Raw genomic sequence first — 19,053 nt, 5'->3', positions numbered from 1 at the left:
CTCTCCCTCCCCAATGACAGCTGTCACAGACAGCTTCCGAATACCAGCCAATCACCATGCGGTAAACGGGTCCAGTTTCCACTGAGCCTGACCAGGGTTTTACCCGGGAATTTTTCTTAGGAGCCTTTTCCACTGGGCCCCTTCCCGCGTTTACACGGCAATAACCCTGGTATTTTGCCCAGTGGTAAAGGGGTATTACATAATGACAGAATACAATAGCTAGAGATAAAGAACATTAGATAAAATGACAAATATTTAAAGGACTATTAAACTTAAAAATCATATATCTTTATGTAATGGAGTATCCATAAATACAAATAATGCAAAAGTTTAATGAGCTTATAAGAAGATACTATGGGTAAAGTAATAATTATTTTGGCTAGTATCCAGATTACATTTTCATAACCAGAATTAGCGGACAGTGGAAATGTAGATAACAAGGTTATATACACACTAAAAGTATCTTTGCAATTACCTTGTTATTTACAATTTTACATTTGTGAATGTTGAAAAGCACTATGAAAGCACTTTTGAAGTTGACCAACTCATCTTTGTTACTTTGTATATGTACAGTATTGTCTGGCAGTTTCAGAGAAGAGCCACACTAATATTCTCTTATTACAAATACTGTACTCATTCCCAGCTATTACTAAACACTGCACAAGACAGAATGATTTCAGAAAGATTCTAAGTATATTAAACTAAGGGCCTGATTCAGAGTAGTACGCAATGCCGATATTTGCAGATCGAGCAATTGTATGCTATTGCGCATGCGTAAACGTTGCACTGTTTGTACAGAGGAACCACTGGCAAAGTGAGTGACAAAGTCAGCGTTTGTGGGTGGTAACGGGGGATGGATAAGAAACCGCAGACGTGTTGGTCTGTTTAAACTCCATTTCATGGGCGTGCATAACTTAGCCATTGCAATCTCCTTCACAGCATGAGAGCTCTCAGCGTGTCAGGAGAGCTGCAGTGTTTGCGGCTAATTAGACTTACATGCTGCATAACGGCCCGATGTACCGATGTTTATGCTGTTGTCCATTGTCAAATGGATATGATAAGGCACCAGTTGGTGTCCTTATGCTCGGCTATGAATTGGAAGGCATTAGAGTATTTTAGCAACTGCGATCTGTGACAGTTGCGATCGCATTAACGTACATCTCGGAATCAGACCCTAAGCTTTAATGGTGTTGGTGATTTTCAAATTAGCTCCCTTCACTGCTATACAGTATAATGATGATCAATGCTTAGTGATATATTGGTAGCATTTTGTTACGAATAGATGGTCTACTTTCTGCAGATGGTTTTACAGAAGTAGGGACACTTTATAGTAGACTCGTCGTCTTCTTCCCCGATGGCAGATTTTTGGTTAGGTCTGAAAGACAAAGCAACATAAATATAAGAGAAGATGAGAGATCAGATAAAGAAGCCAGACAAGCACAGTTGGCTGTACCACATGGACACTCTAAGCAACACTAAAAAGAGAGAAGACCATGGTCATATGGGTTACATATGGTCATGAATGCAAACCTCCAGTATATGTATTGTACTGGGCACTAAAAATAGCAGGCTGCGAGTGCACAAGAACTTATTTTATAGCCAAGTTACTTTCCCTTGCAAAATACCTATTTGCTCTCCATAAGGAAGACTAAAGTACCAACAGCTTAATTTGTTGTGGGTTCCGTGCTATTATTGTATATTTTATTTATCCTAAGCATGAATAAATGTAGGACTGTATGAATGTAGGCTCATAGGGTACACAGGCTGATCTCCCTGCCATGTAATTTAAACTTATTTTCAGATTTTGTTATTTTCCCTGACAATTTACACCTCAGCAAACATTGGGACCAATGCAGAGTTTGACTGTAAGTTGGCCATAATTGTTCCTGTAGTGCTTGCATGAAACCAAAAGCGTATATTCACTGGTATGCAGAGTAGTGTTCCTCTCTACGGCTGGACTATCCCCATCTGAAAAGGGACTTTCACACCCAGCTACATCTATTTAGTCACAAGTGGAGATGTGTCAGATGCGGCACATCTGCATCACCATACACATGTTCCACACCATACGCAAACCGACATATTGTGTGGTTATAGTAAACAACATATGATTGAATCAGTGTTTCCTCAGGCGTCTGTCATTAAATGCAGATTTACATCTTAGTGCACTGGTGCTTAAAGTAAATGGCAGTTTTTGGATATAGTGCATTAGTAGCTACCGGAGAGTTCACTAGAACTCTAGGATGCAGGAGGTTTAGAGGTTTCTGAGTTGCACATCCAGGTACCATCACCAGGAGAAACTTCATTGGTCTGTTTGTCTATTTATCTGTCCGATTATGAATTCGGACACCCCTGCACCAGTTGTAATGAAACCAACATGAGGTGGTCCAATTGGATCCTGCCCAGGTCTTAGAGGGTTTAGGGTACCAGTTGCACCTCCCGTTGGTGTACACTGGCAGAACTTTGACCCAGGGAGTCTGTTCTGGTCCTTCCACTGGATGGATTTGGATGAAAACTTCATAGAGGGGTGGCAACTGGTCTGGGATGCCTAATGGAGTGGTTGGGGTCCAGGTCGAACCTCTCGGCAGAGTGTGCCGTGCCGAACTTTGACCCAGGTAGCCTGTTCTGGGCCTTTCACAGGATGGATTTGGCTGACTTTTCATAATTTGGATGAAAACTTCACAGAATGGTAACAGTGGAACCCAGAAGACATACTAGGGGGTTGAGGTCCAGGTTGGATGTCCCCATTGGTGTACGCTGGGCAGAACTTTGACCTGGGGAGCCTGTTCTGCACCTTCCACTGGATGTATTTGGATGAAAACTTCACAGAGGGATGGCAATTGGTCTGGGATGCCTAACTTAATTACTTGAAGATTGAAACCAAGTACTAGGTAAAAATCTCCGAAAGTGCAATACAGTGAAAAACTTTATACACAAAAATAATATTTTCTCCAAGAGCCAGACTGAGAAACACATTCAAAATGGAATCTGGATTTAGGATCTAGACCCTAAGGAAGTGTGATCCATTTTTACTTTATTGATCCAGAGGTACGTCATTTGAAACCTATTTTTCAATATTTATTTTGTTTTGGAAATCCGGATTCCATTTTGAATGGGTTTCTCTGTCTGCCTCTTGGATAAAATATTATTTTTGTGTATATAGTTTATTCACTGTATTGCACTTTTAGAGATTTTTACCTATATGTGGGACATATTGAAGTGTACTAAACTTTTTGGACCTTTTTAATTTGAGACTTTTTAAGATTATTCTGTTTGGACTATATATTGGATAAGATTGATTTGAAGCACCACATTGAAAGAAGCCTTTATGGGAAAGATTTACATCCTTGAATTGTGAGTTTGGTATAACGATTCAGCACCTATATATCAAAGATACCAATATATGATTTTCTCCTATTCACAATGTAGAAAGAGACTGTTTAATCAGATCCAGGACATATCAAGGAGATTTACTCCTGATCCAAGGGAATAAGTATAAATATTTTATAAGTGCCTGTTTGTGTATCCCCTTTTCCGCTTTTGCATTCCAGGGTTTACTCACTAAGCCTTCGAGAGAGATATAGTGGAGAAAGAGAAGTTCCAACCAATCAACTCCTAACCGTCATGTTACAGGCTTTGTTTGAAAAATTACAGGAGCCTTAGTGAATAGACCCTAAAAGTGATGCCACAAAACAGTCTTGGAATCTTTGTAGAAACGCTTCAAAAAAAGCATTGAATGCGAAGGGCACTACTTTGAAAAAGAAAAATGTTCAGATCCTGTGGAGCCATCGGATTTTGAATACAAAAAAAAAAAAATCAGTCTCATAACTTTTCAATCAGCCCATATATATATATATATATATATATATATATATATATATATATATATATATATATATATATATATATATATATACACACACACACACACACACACACACACACACACAAATATTGGGACATTGACAGGATTTTCATATTTTGGCCTCTATTCACCACCACAATGGCTTTGAAATTAAACAAACAAGATGCAAGATGTGCTTTAACTGCAGACTTTCAGATTTAATTTAATAACAGTTCACAACAAGGGTTAGTAACCAATAATCCAATTATTTCTTACATAAAAACTAAGTAAAAATCCTGGGTTCTGTTCTTTTAACTATGACATTGCCAACATATTTACAATGTGGCTGCGCACTTCTTTCACTCTATGGGATCTATGGGCCTGATGCAGATCCGCTCGCTCTGAATCGGGGCCGGGCTTTTTTTTTGGAGCGGCCTCCTGGCCGCTCGCATAGCTGTGGGTGACCACCCACAGCTATAGCGAGCGGCCATGATGATGGTCTTGATGGTCAAGACTATCGCGACCATCGGGCTTGCGACAAGACCCTTGTGGTAGGGTCTCGTTCATCGCAAGCCCCAGAGAGCTTTCGGCTCTAACAGAGCCGGAAGCTCTCCACTGACATCACTTGTGATGTCAGTGGGGCCGCCCCCAAACGGCAGGCACTCTCATGGGAACGCCCCCGTTTGGGCAGCCACCCCCCCCGGCCCGCCCACCAAAGGGGGCGAGCTGTCACTCAACATCGACAGCTCGCCCCCTTTGGTTCGAGACTCGGAGCGACGGAGTGCCCGCCACTAGCCGGGTCTCGCGCATGCGCACAACAGAGCCGGCTCCGTCGTGCACATGCGCTGTGGGCCACCATCGACCCGGTTGCGAACACTCAGCGCTTGCGACCAGGTCTGAATCAGGCCCTATGTGTTAATCTCGGCACTGCTGTGATTATTAACAGACAGTATCCCGGTGGATATTTTAATTTTGAACGAAGATATCTCCTCTATGTACTAAGGTGAGCTGGCAGGGACAGCAGTAGCGCTAATTGTTGTGCCTGCAAGTTACATCTACAGCATTGTTGGGGAAGTGCTTCTTATTTATGAAAGACTCCACCATGGAACCTGACAGTGTGCATACGTGCGTTGTCAGATTCCGGAGGCGGCTGGCCATGACCACTTTAGCAGAATTCAGTTAGGGGAGGAAGGGTGCAGTAACATAGGCATTGCTCCGGGCACCATGGCCCCATGCTACACCTCTGAGTATAGTAGCACTAAGCCTAACCCCAACCCTAGCCCTCGCTCACCGGTGCCTAAACGTAACCTCCCCCCTAGTGCCTAAATGTAACCTCCCCCTCCCCGCACCCTAAACCTAACACTCCCTCACTGGTGCCTAACCCCTAACCTTAAACCTAACTCTCCACTAACCCCCGATACTTACATTCGGGATGCCGGTGGTTGGGATACTGGAGCCAGGAACCCGATGCGGTCTGGATTTCGGAGCCGGTATTTAGACTGTCGGTATTCCGCACACCGAGATGCTGACTACATCCCCAGTCAAACAAATATATACAAACATACATTCACAATGCATGCAGACATAAAGTCTATAACTATATTACACACACACGTACATACACACACACTGGCAGGATGGCAAGTGGTTAGATACTCACTTTTTTTCTTCTGAAATGATAATATGTAGGCCTTCCATTTCCAAATCTAGATCCTGCTGTAAATAATTAATTTAATAAGGATTAGCCTTTGCAAAGACATTGTCATCACTGCACACACACAAGACAGTGGCCCAATGTAATTCGGTCCGATTTGCTGGTATTATCAAAATTCTGACAAGATAGCTGCTACAGGAGCACTAAGCTTTAAATGCAAAAGCAACCTGGTTTTTTATCACTGAAAGCTATTTCTAAATTGATCACAGACCTATCCCCGTCTCTCTGATTGATGGATGATACTGGTATGAAGACGTTTGCTCAGCTTCAATTGCAATACGGTACCCCATCAATGATTTTTATAAGTATTTGCATGTCCGTCACTTCCTCCAGTCATTTTCTAGAAGTCCTTTGGCTCTACCTCCATCCTCCTCCTGTATTCTATCCACTTTACATACTCCATCCCTGAAAAGTGATATCTCTGTATGGTATAAGATTCTTATGCATCCGGGTGAAATGGATAGATTGTCAGTTCAAACTAAAATGGGAGGTTGATTTGCATATTTCCCTATCTGATGATGAGTGGGACAAGATTTTTCAAAGTATATTTAAATGTCTCAATGTATTAATCATTCAGAAATGTTGGTTAAATTAATACAGAGGATATACCTTACTCCCGAACGTATATATAAATTCAGGCCCACTGTCTCTCAATTTTGTTGGAGATATTGCGGGGAGGTAGGCACCCTCCTTCATATCTTCTGGTCTTGTCCAAAAAAGCAGAGGCTTTGGTCTGATGTATTTAATCTTATCTCTAAGGTTACAGGTATTAAACCACCGTTATGACCACCCTCTCCAAATCCATTGTAGATATGTCACAGGGCATATCTGTTTTGTTTTTTTTAAATCTGTTTTTATTTGGTTTTTCAATAAGAAAAATGGTCAACAGAGTGATACAAAAAATGAGTGGGTCTAGACAAAGATTCACTACAATATATCAAAGAATCAAATATAAACATTGAAATATTGTTCAGGAGCAATATACATGTTGCAGTATGTAAGTTATTAACAACAAAGAAGTTCAATGTAATTTAAGTGCTAGATATATTGTCTCGGACCATACTTAAATCTTCCTCAAATTGTACCATATGAGGAATGGGGATTCACTAGAGAGTATGATTCCAATGACTAAACATTTTTCTAGAGTTAAAATCATATAAAAGGAAGGGGCTGGGGGAAGGTTAGGGGGGGGGGGGATAGGGTAAAGGTGTTGGCTGATAGTGCACCTCTGACTATACCCACATAGTTAAGTAATAGTGTGAGAGTTGGAGAATTAGCGAACCATGGCTACCCAGGCATATCAGATGTCAGGCTATTTGATACAGAGGGCATATCTTTATCGCCACTAGATCGGCCATAGCTCAACTATGGAAAAACCTTGATCCCCCGCCCCTTTCCAAAATTGTAGGATATGTCCAGAGGAGTTATGACATTGAAACCATTGGATTAAAATGTTAATCTGTTACTACCCCTTTGACCAAGTGCCGATTGTAGTTTGAATACTACTCTCTCTCTCTAACCCATTAGAAAAGTCGGTGTTATGGATTTCACCTATATAATGATTTGTGCCCTCGATTTAAACTTTAGCATTATACGGGAATTTATTTGGCTTTTTCTGTTTGCCTTTATGCTATACTGTACCTAATATATAAGATTTGCTGTTCATTTTTGACCATCTCTGTTAGCTCAGATTAATCTGGATTATACCCCTATCCCCCCCCTTTTCTTCCCTTTTTGTAACCCCTTTTGTTTATATTGTACCGATGCTGTAATTGACATGTTGTCTTTTGTCTCTTATTATTTTTATTTCTACTTGTTATCCTTTATATATATTTGTGTTTTCTGTTTGATGTATCAGCCATCTTTGGCTGGGTTTTCAAAATGTCTAATAAAATTCTACAAGTTAAAAAAAAAAGCAACCTGGTTTTGCCTTAACTAACCAGCAGCTTGGACCATATTACATTTTGGCCAGTTTGTCTAATAAATGTTAAATATGGCAAATGGGTTATAAATAAAAAGTAAAAAAAATAAAAATAAAATAAAAAAAATTATATATACATATATATACACATAGATAGATAGATATATATATATATATCTAGTTTTCATTTTTTTTCACATTTCTGAAAGTTATTTACAGGGTGGACTTTGGGTCTCACGTGGAGTTGTACATACTGTTATGGTAACACACATTTCCTCGCTATATATGTATGCAAAGAATCTATACACAAACACATCTTGCACTTACTACTCTTTATGCCCAGATTCATGGAGAAGCTACTATAGGGGAGTGAAGGGCTGTTCCAGTAAGGGAATGCTCATGTAATTGGGGTCATTCAGAGGGAAGACAGCAGCACACATGTCTATATGGAGATGTACCTGTTGCAAGTGATAGATTGACCCCTGGAACAAAATAGGTGTGGATGATGGGGATAAGCCAATAACCTTGCCAAGTTTAAAAAAGTGTGCTCCACCTCAAAGTGATGCCATCATTAGCATCCATACCCTGGGATAAAAGCAGCAATTGCAGGGAGGTGAACAGTGTTGAGTTCCCCACAAAGGCCACTGTTGGCATTAGACTGGTGACACTAACATGGAAACCTGTACCCCCTGACATAATGCTACACAGCACTAGTCAGTTCAGCAAAAGGGGATGTAAATACATTTCAAGGAGGGACAACAATAAATAAAATTCAACATCTAGAAAAAACAGCATTATTTCCTGCGAAACTGCTAATCCTTGCAAACCCTGGTGGCTATAAACTGCTTGACTATGCTTGCGCTGGTAGAACTACAATTAGAAGCATACGAATGGCTACCAGAGCATGTTGGCATTTGCAGAACTACAAGCCATATTTAATAGCACAACACCCACCGGGCATGGGTGTTGGGTGTTACCTATGTGCTATCAGCATGGTGCAAAATAAAAAAAAAATATATATTTTTTTTTAATCAGACTTGGGCTTTGTGATATTTCAGGGGGCCCGGGCTATGGGCACTAGTATATCTTTGGTGGAGGTTAAAGCTGTGCTAATGCATCATATTTTGAACCTGGGATTGAGCACCTGCAACAAATACACCTCAAACAGGTTTATATGCAGATGCTTCCCCCTCTGCGTGTGTCGCAAATACGTGAAGTGATGGGAAATCTAGTTTATTTTGGTAATTAGTTCATTATGATCTACTTCACTCAAAAGATTAGTTCAACAGATTAGTTTATGTAGTTTATTTAGGCCATTACATCACTGGCTCTGTAACACTGCTGAGAGAAGTGAACTAGTCTATTACACATACATTAATCATTTATACGACTACTAGCTCATTGAATGATATTTTTAATATGTCTAATCTTTTAATATTTTAAAATAGAAATCACTTATACAAACTAGTAGTAACATGTTTAGCTCTGCAATGTTAATTATTTTTGAGAAAGACCCAAATTCAGAATATTGTGTAGTGTCACCTATTTTGCTTTTCAAACACAGCAATTGGAAAAAAAACCTTACCTTTACCCCAATCTTATTTTTTATTAATTACACCCACTAATGTCACTTAATGCACACCAGCGCTAGATTAAAAATGGGCTAGATGGGATTCTAGCTCCAGGCCTCCACATAAAAATAGGCCCATCATCATTACAACATTATGAAACCCAGATGCCTAGCTGGCACACATTCTGCTATAAATCATAAGTATTATAATTGCATTTCTGTTTTCCTGTAAGAAACATTAAATTTTTCTGTTTTTAAGTATCTAGGGATATAATGGGTCATGATAGTGTAGGGGTTGTACATGCCTGCTTCTGTCTTTTATCTAGCACAGACTATAAAATGACAGATTGGTTGCTATGGGCAACGTCTGTACTTGATCTATCGTGAAGGTTTGATACATATCACCCTATGGGCTCTATTTATTAACATTATTTTTACTAAAATAAAGTGAAAAAGGGTGTTTTCACACCCTTTTCACATTATTTTAGTTTCACCTGTAGTTATTACAGGGCAATTGGAGTAGAATTAGTAAAATTCTACTCCAACCCCCAGTATCACTTATTTTTAGTAAAGCAGATCGCATTTCCCATAATTGTAATGGGAAATGTGATCCGACCATAGTTACTAAGAATAAATTGTAAAAAAATACCGGGGGAAGCTCTGTGATAATAACGGTTACCGGGCTCCCACTCTGCTCTAACGGGGAGAGCAGAGGCGGGAGCCGGTACCAGTAATCAGCTGTGTGGTCTAAGCAGACCGCAAGCTGATAACTGTAAAAAAAATAAAAAAAAAAAATTAAACTTTTTTTTTTTTTTACTTACCTGACTCCAGGGACCGGTGATCGGGCCTCCGGTGATGGCTCCACTCCGGTCAGCTGGTCTCCCACAGTGCACTGGGGCCCGGTCATCAGGTGATCGGGCCCCAGTGCAGTATGGGAGATCACCTGATCGGGAAGCCCGGAGAAGATCACCGGAGGCCAGGAGGATGCAGGTAAGTCTAATGAAGGGAGGGGGTCGCGGGGGGGAGGAGGGGGGGGGTCGCGGGGGTCCGCGATCGCGGGGGGCGGGGCTTAGTGCCGGGGGCGGGGCTTAGCATCGGTGGGGGTAGTAGCGGTGGTCGGTCGGCGCATGCGCGGGCTCTTAGTCGCGGTATTTTTTCCGAAAATACCGCGACTAGAGTGCGGATGGGATCCGCAGGGACAGAGCTTTATCGCAAGCTCTGTCCCTGCAAGGGATTTATAGTAAATCCCTGTGATATTGCCTGAATTCGCAATGCAAATTCACTCGGTAATATCACACTACAATCCGCATTCAATATGCGGATTGTAGTAAATAGAGCCCTGTATCTTGTGGAATAAACAGAACTACAGTAAATAGCATGCAGCACTGTGACTTGAGCTGATGGGGAATGTATTGTGTGACTTTTGAATTACATGATCCACTGGCCTAAACGAACTACTGAACTATATGCCAGGAGAATGAACTAGAATGAATCAGCTCCTCAGAGCCCTCATAATGTCTGCGCACAGCAGTGCCACCTGTGGTCGATTAGCAGTACAGACTCATGCCTAATGGAGCTGCTGTGCTCTCTCTCACTGTGTCTAACTCTTCCCACTTATTTTAGTTCCTGATTAACTACTTTTTGCCAGAGCTGTGAACTATATCAACTAGTTCACTATGAAGATTAGTTCATTTTGAACTAATCATTCGTGAACTACCCATCACTTGAACACTCCCTTAGGGGTAACTGTGCTAAGCTTTGGAGAGAGATAAAGTACCAACCAGACAGCTCCGTCCTAACTGTCATTTATCAAATACAAGAGGGGATGTACCAAAATGAAAACTGCAGTAAAACCCCAGAAAATGCAGTTTTCGGGGGTTTTAATGCATTTCCTATATGTACTAAGTACCGGAATGCATTGCTTTGTCCTGATGGGTAACACCATCTTCAGATGGCGTTACCCAATAGAAGCCTATGGGCTTCTTATCGGAACGCTCTCTGAGAGCTCCAAGCTCCAACCGTGGCACACGCGTCCTTCTGCGCATAAGGACTCCAGGGGACTTCTGGGTGTTCAACCGGAAGTCCCTCTATACGGGGGTATCGCAAAGGACAGCTCTTACCTGGAGAGTTGTCCTTTGTAATTTAAATTGTATTCCTAGGTACATATCACGGAAATCAACCCCGGTATGTACCCGATAAGGGGCAGGATGTACCACTTCGCAAATGCAATGCTTATTACATCCTGCCCACAGTCTGTAAAATGACAGTTAGGAGCTGATTGGTTGGTACTTTATCTCTCTCCAAGACTTAGTACATTATCCCCCTTTTTGTACTTAAGCTTTCCCGCTTCTTCCTCTAACACCGTAAAGAGTAGTAAGCGTAAAATGTATAAACCTAACTCCCCCACTCCTAGTGCCTAAACCTAACTTCCCCTCCCCGCACCCTAAACCTAACCCGCCCCCCTAGTGCCTAACCCTAACCCCACACCTTAACGCTAACTCTCCGACCTAACGCCCTATACTTACCTTCGGGATGCCGGCAGTCAGAATTCTGGTGCCGGGATCCAGACACTGTCAGGATTTTGGCACCGGGATTTCGCCCATCGGCATCCCGCACGCCGGGATGCTGACTACATCCCCACATGACAATATGCTAATAGCGCCTCACACACTTAAATGCAAGTTCATACAGCAGCACCATTTAGCATAAGATACCTTCAGGTCAGCATATATATGTAATTGCATAACAACGGTGTCCATCCATATTTGGCCCTTAGCCTTTAAGGGGAAATGTTTATTACTATAAAAATAATAAAAGGGAAATAAAGAAACAGGAAAACCCATAAAAAAGGAATAATAAGAATGTTAATGGCCGTAATACAACCACTAAACAAAAATGTTCTATACCAACCATTGTTGTATAAACTATATAACCTGCTATGGATGAAGGAAGGAGAACTACATGCTAGCAAATGTACACATGTGAAATACTCCAAACGTGCATGCAGGGGGTGGGGGGGGGTGTGACCTCTGAGCAGTGGCGGCTCCAGAGGTGGGGCTGCAGCGCAGTCCAAAATTCAAATAGGGGAGCCACACCAACTGTCATTTCACACACTGCCAAACATAGATAGCTGGGACTCACTGGCAGTTGGTGTGGCTTCTCTATTTTGAATTTTGGACTCTACCGCAACCCACCCCTGGAGCCGCCACTGCTTCTGAGTACTCAGAACCCCCCTAATTTCTGTCTCTGTACTGGCTGCAGGCCACCTGCGGGCACGACGGAGCTGCCGCTCCACAGAGAGAGAGCTCCGATTGGCAGAGCCCTAAGCACAGGATACAGGTATGGCCGAGGGAGCTCACATGGACTCTGGCTTCCCTCCTCAGCCCTTGGTTTTCTAAGTATGCGTGTGTGTGTGTTGTTTATGTATGCAAGTATGTATGTATGTATGTATGTATGTATGTATAAGTAAGCATGCATATCTGTATGTGCTTAAGTATGCTTATGTAAAAGTGTCTAAGTATGCTGTGCGTAAGTATGCTTATAATGTGTGTGTGCTGTTAGTTTGTGTATGTTTATATGCATATATTAGAATGGAAACCCCTACCTTAAAAATATTGCATTTGCCACTGTACTCTGTAAGACGTATATTTACTAAAATGAGAGTTTTTAGAAATGGTGATGTTGTCCATAGCAACCAATCAGGTTCTACCTAAAATGTAACTAGCACATTCTAGTAGATAATAGCTAAAATCTGATTGGTTGCTATGGGCAACATCTCCACTTCTAAAAACTCTCACTTTAGCAAATATACCCCTGAAACTGAAAGTATAAGACAGCTATGTGCACATACCACAGACAGTTGACTGGGACAACTGTATAGGCTTATTATATCTGTAGTACAATAGCACACTCCTTACAAGCAAAGCATTAAAGTGCACAATCACCATGAATTAAAATTTATATAACAGAATACTCATGCTGTATCTACAGTATGTTCCCTTTTAATCATATCCCCATCACCCTGCTTACTGTTCTCAACTGGTGGGATCCAACCAATGCTCTTTTAATGTCTCTTAATAAGGAACGTTTCTGTAAAAAAAAGGCAGTAATTACAGACAACTTATTCAACATATGTATATATATATCAATCTTTCTTCAACAAATAAACTTATACATAAGTATACGAACAAGGTTGCATAGGTAAATTTTTAAGTGAAGAAAGATGACTTGAGAACTAAGAATTAAATCCTGTATGCCAGAGCCGTAACTAGACTTTTTGGTGCCCTGTGCCAGAGAGAGCATTGGTGCCCCCCCCCCCTCCATTTTTTTAAATTGGGACATAAGATAGTGCAGCTGGAAAAGGGACATATTTTCAAGGGGAAGGGCCAGGGAAGAGATAGGAGAGGCCAGGAGATGCTGGGGATAAAAGAAGAGGGAGCTACAAGTGAGAATAAAAATAAACAGGAAAATTGACAGGCCCAAACAGCGCTCCCTGGCTTGCGGTGCCCTGTGCCATGGCACAGGTCGCACTACCCTAGTTACGGCCCTGCTGTATGCATGAGGTGTGTGCTAGAAAATAATGCAATAATTTATACAGGAACAAAGTGTATGTCTTATGTAATACACTTGAGGCCGTATTCAATTAGCGTTTTTTTTTTGCGAAAAAGTTTTGCGTCATTTTGCCAGCGGAAACTTATCCCCGTATTCAATTGTGGCGACTTTTCGCCGGTGCGAAAACGCAATGCAATGTACATGGTGGAAAAGTTTCGCCTATGACTAGCTTTCGGAAAAAAGTGCTGAATTGCGGTTTTGGCGTGAAAAAGTGGGGAAACCACCCTGCACCATCAGGACAAGTCCCCAAAGGTAAACTGCATCAAAGAAATCCTAAAAAAAACTGAACACCCCAAAAGTTGACTTTGAAAAAGGGGGCAAAAAAGTTCAAAGTTGGAGTACAAACTTAAAAACTAGCAAAATAGACTTTGGGGGTCTGCAGGTATGGGGGAGTTTTTTTTTTTTTTTTAATTGCAGGTGCTTGCTGAAGGTGCGCTTTTTAAGTTTTTTAAAACTTCACTTTGGCGATTTTTAAGCATGCTTGCATCCATTTTCATGTACCCCAAATTTGCTGGGACTACTTATTTTCTCCCAAAAAAACAACTGAAAACAAATAGCTTTAGGGAGGCTAATCGGGGACATCTATACTGATCCCCAATGTTAGTGCATCTTTTGCGGGGTGTCAGGCTGATTTCCCCAAAACTGAAAGCACTTTTCACCTGTTTGAGTTTCGCCGGGACTTGAATTGAATACGGCGAATACCGGGGGCGCGCACGATAAGTTTCCGCGGCTAAAGCACGCGAAGTCGTCAAAAAGTGCGGCATGCGAAAAGTACAGGACTTTTCGCCTCTAATTGAATACGGCCCTTGAATGCGATATGTACTTAGGCAGAAATGAATGCAAATCAACTGTGCATGCAATATGTGAAAGGAAATAAATATGAATATTATCCAACATACTGAGTTGTATGCATCTTGCCCGCACTATTTATTTGTACTAGTCATCATCATCAGACGTATTTACGCTTACGATCAACTCTGCATGGCTCACAGTTGTGCCTACATGATCCAGAACTTTGTCTACGTGAGTGTGGCTCATAGCGGTCCAGTTCTGCCTCCTTACTTGCAAGTGAAGACAGATTTGAAACATGAATGACTGTTTTGCTCGTACTTTTATACACTCAGGCCCTGATTCAGACCCGGGCGCTCTGACAGAGCGCTCGCTCTGAATCAGGGCCGTCCTTCATTTCGAGAGCAGCCTCCTGGCCGCTCGTATAGCTGTGGGTGACCACCCACAGCTATAGCGAGCGGGCAGGAAGATTGTCGCGATGGTCAAGACCATCGCGACCATCAGGCTTGCGAAGAGACCCTTGTGGTAGGGTCTCGTTGCCGCAAGCCTTGGAGTGCTTTCGGCTCTATCAGAGCCGAAGGCACTCCCACTGACATCACTTGTGATGTCAGTGGGGCCGGCCCCAGACGGTAGGCGTTCCCATGCTGTCGATTTCACTCAACATCGACAGCACGCCCCCTTTGGTGCGAGACCCGGAGCGACGGTTTGCCCGTTGGTATCCGGGTCTCGCGCATGCGCACGACGGAGCCGCCTCCGTCGTGCGCACTGGGCCAACATCGACTCGCTCGCTCGCGGGTTTGAATTAGGCCCTCAGTTCCAGAGCATGCACTGTGCGGAGACAACAGGCCTATGTTCAAATCCGCATCAGCCTCAAAGTGTTCAATTTGAGGGCGATATCCAGCATGAAGAAGCAGATTGCTTTCACATTCATTGACAGTAATGTGCTAGGAAACTCAGTCACTGGTAATTATCTCTAATGATGCGCACACAAGGAACGATCGACAACGATATTGTTGCACTATCTCCCAAGTGTGCTGAATGATCGCTATCGATCATCCAGCACACCACCGACTCACCAACGACTATAATGACCCGCGAACAATGATCACAGGTCCCTATAGTAACCTGGTCGATATCGACCAGGTTGGCCTGCATGCACGGGCGATATTGTCCATACGTGCCCGTGCATCGCAGGTCATTGGACACCGAAAAATGCACTATATGAACTATAACTATATGATCGAAATCGTTATTCATATCGTCCATTTTAATCGTAACAATCAAAACCAATGCAATCTGCAAACTGCTAACAGATCAAGAGAATACATGTCAATTGTGTTACTATGCCAAGGTGACACATCATACTATAATAAGTCTACCCAAATAAAACAATTTTAAAATACTTTAGTAATACTAAAAGGTAACATTAATACAAAAGAAAACAAAAATACATGACCTTCCTTCCCTGACCCTCTAGTACAACTGGAAAAATATGTGCATTCTTCTGAATGATATCAGCGAGCAGAAAGCTGGTGGCCGTTGATAAGCTACGTCTGTAGTCAGGGGTGTTTTAAGAGAGGAGGGAGCCCGTGTGCACTCCTCGTACGGGGCCCCCTCCTCACTCCCTAGTGGCTGGCAGCTGACTAACGCGGCTGGCCAGCCACCGGAGCATTAGTAGACTCCAGGCACTAGAGTGTGCCCGGAGTCTACTGCGCATACGCTGGAAAATGGCCGTGGCGGCCATTTTTCCGGTGTTCTGAGCAGCAGTGACACCCGACGCGGGACCTCAGACAGGTAAGTTTAAAAAAAATATGAGTGTAGTGTGTGCGGTGCGGGGCCCCCCTGGACCCGGGGGCCTGTGTGCCCCGCACACACTGCACCCATTATAGATACGCCACTGTCTGTAGTGTGGCCATCTGACCTAACACTGTTATTCCCCAACATTAAGTAAGACCAAGCATACACATTGTCATCTTCTGACTGATGAGGACAATGCAGGTAGTTATATTTTGGGTTACACTAATTTCTGCTTGTTTTTTCAGTTTTAGCCATAAATGAAAAACCGTAAATTGCTTCTATGCTACCAAAAATAACTCATGTCTGTCCCAAAACAAACAATACAAAAGTAACTTGAGTAGATCAAGGAATAAAACCGTTGTTCTTTTTGAAATGGGCAAATGGTCAAACCTTAATTGATCAGGTCACAAATAGGGGTACCATTCTAATAGCAAGGTGTTAACATAGGGCATACCTTACAATGTATTATTTATAACTACAATAGAACAAACTCACCTTGTGATCTTTTTGGTAGGACAATAGCTTTGCATGATGAATCTGCTTCTGCAACAGAAACTCAGTTTAAAACACACTAGATGCATCTATAGTCACTGAAGATTTCAATGGTATTTCTATTTTACCTTCATTTGCTGTATTTCTTCCTTTAGCTCAGAGAAACCATGCTGGTCTTTTGCCTCAAGAATAGAAAATACCTTCAACAGTAGAAGTATTAGAATATTATGGAATAAACATATGCAGCATAGACAAAATGATATTAAAGAGCTTTGCAAAATATGGCATACAGTATCGAACAACAAAAGGATACATCCCAACTGCCCTGATTTTGGCGGGAAAGTGCGGATTAGTTTATTTAAGGGTAGATGTACTAAGCCGGTGGACTGTGTCATTTTACTCTTTAGCATATGATTTTCACATGGGCCCACAATACCGCACCAAGGGGGTGATACCAGTAGTGGAGGGAATTGCAAAGCTGCACGCAAGCAGCTTTGCAATTCTGTCCTTGCAAATATGCAAATGAAGCAAGAGGTGTATGACACCCCCTACAAGGGGCGTTTTAAGAGAGGAGGGGGCCCGTGTGCACTCCTAGTGCGGGGCCCCCTCCTCTCTCCCTGACGCGGCTGGCCAGCCACCGGACCATTAGTAAACTCCGGGCACTAGAGTGTGCCCGGAGTCTACTGCGCATGCGCAGAACGCGGCGGCCAATTTCCGGCGTTCTGTGCATGTGCAGTAGACTCCGGGCACACTCTAGTGCCCGGACTCTACTGCGCATGTGCAGAACACCGGAAAATGGCTGTGGCGGCCATTTTTCCGGTGTTCTGAGCAGCAGTGACACCCGACGCGGGACCTCGGACAGGTAAGTTTAAAAAAAATATGGGTGCAGTGTGTGCGGTGCGGGGCGCCCTGCACCTATTATAGATACGCGACTGCCCCCTGCTACATTTGCGATCTCAGCACTACGACCAAGGCTGGCTGCAGGCTGGGATAACCATCACGACCATCGGTCTCGATGGTGGACAGCGTCGGCCAGCTGAGCAAGCCTCAGCTTTTTAGTCTAGCCGGCTTGTGAGGCCAGGAAACTGCATCCGTGGGTGCTGATCCTGGCCTTGCCACTCTTGGAAAACGGGGACGTGTTCCTTTTTCAGGAACACAGGCCGTCCACGGCCCTGCACCTCCCCGTAAATGGAATCGGTATGAAATACCGCCGACCGCATGGCGGTTCGATTCCCGGCAGCACCTGGCCGACCAAAGCAGACTTCCCGGCAGCGGAAGCCCGACAGCGCTGGAAATCCTGATCGTCGATAGGTAAGTATTGACTAACCTAACCCCTAACCCTCCTTAGGGGTGCCTAACCCTAACCTCCCCCCCAAGTGCCTAACCCTAAACCCCCCCCTTCCCCGCTGCCTAAACCTAAGTCCCCCGGGGGGGTTCCTAACCCTAAGTCCCCTCTGGGGGTGCCTAACCCTAACCCACCCTAGCCTAGCCCTAACCCTCCCGGGGAGGTGCCTAACCCTAAGTCCCCCCCGGGTACCCTAAACCTAACTGTTCCCCCCTGCGGCTGTCTGCTCGCGGTGCCCGGCATCCCTTCGATCGGGGAAATGTCAGGTGTCTACATTTAGACGCCCGGCATTTCACTCTCGCCGGGATATGACAGTCGGGAAGTCGGCTGCCGGTATTAAGGTAGCCGGCTTCCCGATTGTATACCCCGTAAATACCTCTGCCTGTCAGGCAGAGGCATACGGGGGCCTTCTCGCAATCATGCAGGACTAGTTCTGCACTAGTGCAGAACGGATCTTGCGCATGCTCAGATTCCTGATAATCGGCAATCTGCGTTTAGCATTGCACATGAATGATCAATGCTGAATCAGGCCCCAAGTTGTGCAGAGCATTTTACAGCGATAGTACACAAGAACAGACCTGTCCGCATATGCAGTTAGTAAATCGGACTAGATTAAACTGCAATCAAACATTAACTATACGTTCTAAACTTTAACAGTGTTGATTTTTAAATTACCTGTGTACATAAAAGCTCTTTGTATTCCTGCATTGCTGCCGAGACTTTAGCAACCCTTCTATTCTGAAATTGGAAAGATGCAAAAAAAAAAATCAAAAAATCATTCTGCGGCTTAGGGGGCACTGCGATCGATCTAGCAGACACTGATCGGCACATGCGCAGTACAGATCCTGTGCATGTGACGATCGTCCACCATCAGAGTTGTACGCTAGCCATAGGGCTGTGTACAACTCAGAATCAGGCCCAGTGTCCCCAGCTGAATGATACTCTATTTTGTGTTAGTTGTTGCCTCATC

At 43.3% G+C, this 19,053-nt stretch overlaps 1 protein-coding gene across 1 annotated transcript in view; it reads right to left on the bottom strand.

The window, feature by feature from the left end:
* Nucleotides 1-346: 346 nt before the first annotated feature.
* The window catches only part of LOC148506739 (uncharacterized), a 42,796-nt gene continuing 24,089 nt past the window's right edge, over nucleotides 347-19,053 (bottom strand). Inside the window, exons 5-10 of the mRNA XM_088446322.1 lie at nucleotides 18,759-18,821; nucleotides 16,867-16,938; nucleotides 16,742-16,789; nucleotides 13,079-13,138; nucleotides 5,505-5,560; nucleotides 347-1,375 (exon numbers count right to left, since the gene is read on the bottom strand). Coding sequence (XP_088302448.1) covers nucleotides 1,288-1,375; nucleotides 5,505-5,560; nucleotides 13,079-13,138; nucleotides 16,742-16,789; nucleotides 16,867-16,938; nucleotides 18,759-18,821 — 387 coding nt within the window. The 3' untranslated portion in view covers nucleotides 347-1,287. The remainder of the gene's footprint in view (nucleotides 1,376-5,504; nucleotides 5,561-13,078; nucleotides 13,139-16,741; nucleotides 16,790-16,866; nucleotides 16,939-18,758; nucleotides 18,822-19,053) is intronic.

The sequence above is a fragment of the Taudactylus pleione genome, unplaced genomic scaffold, assembly GCF_031769625.1.
Source record: "Taudactylus pleione unplaced genomic scaffold, aTauple2 ptg000397bl, whole genome shotgun sequence".
In the NCBI taxonomy this organism is placed as follows: Eukaryota; Metazoa; Chordata; class Amphibia; order Anura; family Myobatrachidae; genus Taudactylus; species Taudactylus pleione.
The sequence above is the reverse complement of the archived record's forward strand: the minus strand, read 5'-3'. Positions and strand labels throughout refer to the sequence as shown.